The following is a 6,456-nucleotide window of genomic DNA, read 5'->3' as shown; positions in this document are numbered from 1 at the left end:
ATACCTGGGGGGGGGGTCAGTGAGAGTGACCCTGGGGGTGAACAGTGGGATAAATACCTGGGGGGGGTCAGTGAGAGTGACCCTGGGGGTGAACAGTGGGAATAAATACCTGGGGGGGGCGGTCAGTGAGAGTGACCCTGGGGATGAACAGTGGGATAAATCTTTGAAGGTGACTCAAAGTGACCTTGGCTTGATTCAGAAACCAAGTTTCCAGTTTGAGTGAGTTGTATATGGACAGAGTGATAAGGTATTAAGTTTTTGTAAAAACTGAAAGAACTGCAGATGTTGTAAATCAGAACAAAACCACAAAGGCTGCTGGAAAAGCTTAGCAGGTCTGGCAGCATCTTGTGGAGAGAAATCAGAGTTAACATCTCGAGTTGAGTGACTATCCCTCACAACTGACTTGCTGTTGCTATAGCCTGCTGGGAATAGAGAGTGGGAGTAAGAGAGTCAGGATTAGAGTGGTGCTGGAAAAGCACAGCAGATCAGGCAGTATCTGAGGAGCAGGAAAATCGATGTTTCAGGCAAAAACCTTGATTTTCCTGCTTCTCGGATGCTGCCTGACCTGTGCTTTTCCGATACCACTCTGATCCTGACTCTAATCTCCAGCATCTGCAGTACCCACCTCCGTCCGGTGGGAATAAGAGACTCACATTTGGTGACTAGTGGATAAGGTTGTATAATCAGTTCCTGGTTTATTTTCTGTCAGTGATAAAGTTGATTCATGTAGGTAAGGTTTGAAATGACAGGAGAGTTTGGGCCTGTGAAATGCTCTTCCTATAATATGTCGGAAATTAGGGACACTTCCCATCTCCATGGTAGCCATATATTCAGGAAGTATGTTCAGCTGCAGCATATGATTTATCACATGGAGTGCCCAGAGTTGCGGATGGACTCACTACGGAGCATCCATGAGGCTGAGAATGTGGTGGATAGAACATTCAGCAAGTTAGTCACCCCAGCTATGCCTGTCTCTTTGTCGGTTACATGGAACAGTCTATCTTCCGCAGTTACACCCGGCACCTTTTCCTCCGCTACATCGATGACCATATCGGCTCCACCTCGTGCTCCCACAAGGAGGTTTAACAGTTCATCAACTTCACAAACACATTCCACCCTGACAGTAAATTCACCTGGACCATCTCAGATACCTCCCTCCCCTTCCTGGACCTCTCCATCTCCATCAACAGCTCCCAGGTGGACCAGTTCCCAGGGAGTTCAGGGGATTAGGTAAGAAATTGAAAAGCAGGAGCTCTGGGGTTGTAACCTCAGGATTACTTCCTGTGCCAAGTGCCAGTGAGATCAGGAAGATAGTACAGTTAAATATGTGGCTAAAGAGCTGGTGTAGGAGGGAGGCTTTCAGGTGTGTGGATCACTGGAATGTTTTCTGGGGCAGATGGAACATGAACAGGGAGGATGGGTTGCACCTAAACTGGAGGGCAATATCCTGGCAGGGAGGTTTACCAGTGCCATTCAGGAGGGTTTACACTAGTGTGGCAGGGGGGTGGGATCCAGTGAGGTAGGTCAGCAAGTGAAATGACCCAGAAAGAGCCTAAGGTTAAGGGCAGTACGATTAAGAGGAAGAACAGACAGGGGAGGTTCCTGAACACAGCACACCAGCAGGCTGAAGTATATTTGTTTTAATGTGATGAGTATACTAGGTAAGGTACTTAGAGCTTGAATTAATATATATTACTCTGGTGTTGCAGCGTCACAGAGACATGGTTGAGAGAGACACAAGACTGGCAGCTTAACATTCTGGGATTTAAATGTTTCAGGCGAGATAGAGAGGGCTGTAAAGGAGGTGGGGGAGTGGGAGAATATCCCAGCTGTACTGAGGGAGGACACCTTGGAGGGCTCTCCCAGCAAGGCCATATGGGTGCAGCAGGGGAATAGGAAGGGTGCTATCACTTTGATGGGATTGTACCACAGGCTTCCCAACAGCCAGCGGGTGAGAGAGGAACGGATATACGGACAGATTATGGAAAAATATGGAAACAACAGGATTATTATGGTGAGTGGTTTTAATTTCCCTGACATTACCTGGGACTCCCTTATCACCAGAAACTTGGATGGAGGAGAATTTGTTCAGTATGGTTCAGGATGGTGTTTTGTAACAATATGTCAAGGGGAGGTTTTGGCCCTAATGGTATTATTGTGGCCTGTTAATCCAGGGACCCAGGTAATGTGTTGGGAACCTAGATTCAAATTCTGCCGCAGTGTGGGAGAGGCTGTTCCTGAACCTGCTGGTGCTGGTGTTCAAGATTCAGTATCTTCTGCCTGATTGAAGAGACTGTGGGAGATCGTTCCTGGGGTGGGAGAGGTCTTTGATGATGTTGGAAGCCTTTCTGTGGTAGTGAGCCGTGTAAATGGAGTCCATGGATGGAAGGTCATGGTCTGGGCTGTGCCCACCACCTCCTGTAGTTTCCTGGGCAGAGCAGCTGTTTGAGGATAAATCCATAACTGTCATGTGGGAGTCTTTTTAAGGCCAGTTGTTTGAGTTCAGGACCAGCATGTTCCTGTGAAAGTGGATGATAAGAATGGCAAGATTTAGGAACCTTGAATGACAAAAGAAATTGAAACCTCAGTTAAAAAGAGAAAGGAGGCATATGTAAGGTTCAGGAAACTGAAGACAGACAGAGCCTTTAAAGAATATAAAGAAAATAGGGAAGAACTTAAACAAGGAATGAGAAAGACTGGAAGGGGAAAATCCCAAGGCATTTTATATGTATAAAAGGAGCCAGAGAGTAGCTAGGGAAAGTGTAGGTCCACTCAAGGACAAAGTAAGGAATTTATTGCACACAGCCGGCTGACGTGGGTGGTGTCCTTAATTAATATTTTATATCGGTATTCACCAAGGAGAGGGACATGGTGGATGGTGAGTCTAAAGCCGGGTATGTTGATATTCTGGAGTATGTCAGGAGGAAGTGTTGGGTATTTTGAAAAGCATTAAGGTAGACGAGTCCCTAGGGCCTGATGGGATCTATCCCAGAATGCTGAGGGAGGCAAGGAAATTGTTGGGGCCTTGTATGAAATACTTGCGTCCTCTTTTATCACAGGAGTGGCCTCAGAGGTCTAGAGAATAATCAATGTTGTTCCTGAGTTTAAGAAGGGCAAAACAGGCAATCTGGGAAATTACTGACTGGTGAGCCTTATGTCAGTGGTAGAGAAATTACAGAAGATTCATAGGGACAGAATACTCACATTTGCAAAAGTATGGAGTCTTTAGTGATAGGCAGAAAGACATTGTGCAGGGAAGGTCATGCCTCACAAACTCAAGTGACAGAGATGACTGATGAGGGCAGGGCAGTGGATGGAATCAATATGGGCTTTAGCAAGGTACCTCCATGATAGGCTGGTACAAAAGGTGAAGTCACATTGAATTTGCAGTGAGCACATAAGATAGATACAAAACTGATTTAATCACAGAAGGCAGGCAGGAGCGATGGAAGGGTATTTTTCTGACTGGAGATCTGTGACCAGTGACATTCTGCAAGGATGAGTGCTATAGCAGCTCTGTTTGTAATATATATAAATGAAGGAGAATGTAGGTGACCTGATTAATAAGTTTGCAGATGACACAAAGTTTGTGGAAGGGCTGTGGGTAGTGAGGAGGATTGCTAGAGGATACAGCAGGATACAGAATGGCTGAAAACTTGGGCAAAGAAATGGCCAATGGAGTTTAATCAGGACAAATGTGAGGTGATGCATTTTGGAAAGTCTAATGCAGGAAGGATGTATACGGTAAATGGCAGTATCAACATATGGAGAAATCTTGGTGTACAGGTCCACAGATCCATGAAAGAGGCAACATAAGTGGATAAGGTGGGCAAGAAGACATATAAGGTTAAAAATCCTACAACACCAGGTTATAGTCCAACAGGTTTATTTGATAGTATATGCTTTCGGAGTGCTCCAAAAGCTAGTGCTTCCAAATAAACCTGTTGGTCTATAGCCTGGTGTTGTGTGATTTTTAACTTTGTCCACCCCAGTGCAACACCAGCTTCTCCACATCAAGAAGATGTATAGCATGCTTGCCTTCAACGTTTGGGACAGAGGGTATAAACATATTGGAAAGTCATATTGCAACTGAATAGAACTTTAGTCAGGCCACATTTGGAATACTGTGTGACATTCTGGCTGCCGCACTACCAGAAGGATGTGAAGGCTTTGGAGAAGATACAGAAACAGTTGACCAGGATATTGCCTGGTTTGGAGGGTATTTGCACTGAGGTAAGGTTGATTTTCACTTGAACATCAGAGTCTGAGAGGTGACCCAGTAAACGTTTACAAAATTGGGAGGCATGGATAGAATGGATAGTCAGTCTTTCTCTCAGGATAGAAATATCAGTTACTAGGGACATATGTTTAAGGTAAAGGGGGGAGTAAGTTGAAAGGAGATGCGAGAGGCAGGTTTTTTACACAGAGGGTGGTAAGTCCCTGGAATGTGCTTCCAGAGGAGATGGTGGAGATGGATACAAAAGCATTGTTTAAGAGGCATCTTGAGAGATACATGAATCAGCAGGGAATATGGATTTTGTAGAGGCAAAGGGTTTTTAGTTTAGAAAGGCATAATGTGTCAGTGCAATCTTGATGGGCCGAAGGGCCTGTACTGTTCTTTGTTTCTTGTGTTGAATGGTGAGGCAGGATTGATGGGCTGAATGGTCTGTGGCAGTTCCTTATTTTTTCTGTTGTTACAAATGGGACTAACTGCAAGGTAGAGACTCAGTGGGCTGAATGGCCTCCTGTGCTATGATGGTCCATCCTGAAACTAACACTGTTTTAATTGCTGTCTAACCTCATCGTCTTAATGGAGAATTACTGTTGTCACTGACTGGGATCCTCCCTCTCTCTCTCTCTCTCTCTGTAGGGGCCAAGAGGACTTCTTGGACCCCGAGGATCTCCAGGACCCCCTGGACAACCCGTACGTCCGATCAGCTCCTTTCAAACATTCCTCTTTTCATTTGTTTTGTTCTATATTTTCATAATGAACTAGTTTAATGTGTCTGGGGCAGGGGGAGAGGGGAGGGGGATTGTTGTACACAGTGAGTTGTTGGGGTCTGGAAGGTGCTGCCTGAAAGGGCGGTGGGAGCAGATTCCATCAGAACTTTCACACAGGAACCGGGGGGGGGGGGGAATGGGGGGAATTGCAGGCCAATGGGGAGGTGAGTCTAACTGGAAAGATTGTTCAAGGAGCTTGTACAGGATTGGAGGGCTGAATGGCCTCTGCTGGAGGATTTATTGATTTAAGAAAACCAATTCTTCCCTTTGAATGTCAAACAATTCCTTTTGTGAAAGCTCTGAGTCGCTAACAATAGAGTGGGGAAGTTTCTAGAACACAATAAATATTTGTTCATTTAAAGATAGTTTTTAATATTTTCCCCTTTTTCAGGGTCCTACTGGTTTGGATGGGCCTCAAGGTTCCAAAGGAAACATGGTGAGGGAATATCCAACAGTTGACAGGAATTTAGTCAATATCTGTGTGTCACTATGTGAGTGAGTGTGTGTGAGCGTGTGTATAAGAGTGCACGTTCGTGCAAGAGAGTGAGTGACAGGCAGGTATTGAAAGTAATAGTGTGTAATACTGTGAGAGTACATCTCTGTGTGAGAGCATGTGTGTGAGAGCTTTTGTTTGGGTGAATGTGATTGGGTGTGAGAGAGAGAGTGTGATTGGGTATGAATATGATCTGATGTGAGTGTGAAAGAGTAATTGTGTGCAAGTGAGTGTGAGAGTGTGAATATGACTGGGTGAGTGTGAGTGTGACAGTGTGAGACTGTGGCTGGATGTGTGAGAAAGTGTGTGTGGAAGAGTATAACTGTGACTTGGTGTCCATGAGAGAGTGAGAGTGTGACTGAGTGTGATTATGAGAGTGTGAGTATCACTGTGTGACAGTGTGTGAGTAGCGAGATTGAGTGTGAGAGTGTATGAAAATGTGTGTGAGAAAGTGTGGCTATAACTGTCTATGAGTGTGAATGTGACTGTGTATATGTGACTGGCTGTGAATGAGTGTAACAGTGTGTGTAAGTGTGACTGTGTGTGAGTGAGTATGACTGTGAGAGTGTGAGTGTGCCTGGGTATATGAAAATGTGTCAGTCAGAGACTGATTGTGTGAGTGTGTGTGTGTAGGATAAAATGAGCGTGTGGGGTGAGTGTTTACTCTGTGAGTGTTTGATGAAATTGTGACTTAACTTGATTTGGACATTTGCTATGTTCAGATTTTCTTGTGGTTTCATTTCTGGCACTCACTTTCTCTCTCCTCCATCTCTCTCTCTCTCTCCCCCCACCCCTCTGTCCTGTCTCACTGTCATTCTCATTCCATCTCTCTCACTCTCACACTTTTTCCCTCCCTCACACACACTCTTACACTCTCTCTCATACACTCCCACTCTCGCACTCTTTCTCTCTCACACACGCACTCTCTCTCTCACACACACACACTTTCTCTCACACACACT

General features: G+C 45.2%; 1 protein-coding gene across 1 annotated transcript in view; it reads left to right on the top strand.

Annotated features, from left to right (window-relative positions):
• Positions 1 to 6,456, top strand: part of col11a1a (collagen, type XI, alpha 1a) — a 251,811-nt gene that overhangs the window by 95,314 nt on the left and 150,041 nt on the right. The window contains exons 16-17 of the mRNA XM_043700060.1: positions 4,871 to 4,924; positions 5,393 to 5,492. Coding sequence (XP_043555995.1) covers positions 4,871 to 4,924; positions 5,393 to 5,492 — 154 coding nt within the window. The remainder of the gene's footprint in view (positions 1 to 4,870; positions 4,925 to 5,392; positions 5,493 to 6,456) is intronic.

The sequence above is a fragment of the Chiloscyllium plagiosum genome, chromosome 11 (genome assembly GCF_004010195.1).
Source record: "Chiloscyllium plagiosum isolate BGI_BamShark_2017 chromosome 11, ASM401019v2, whole genome shotgun sequence".
NCBI lineage: Eukaryota > Metazoa > Chordata > Chondrichthyes > Orectolobiformes > Hemiscylliidae > Chiloscyllium > Chiloscyllium plagiosum.
The sequence above is the reverse complement of the archived record's forward strand: the minus strand, read 5'-3'. Positions and strand labels throughout refer to the sequence as shown.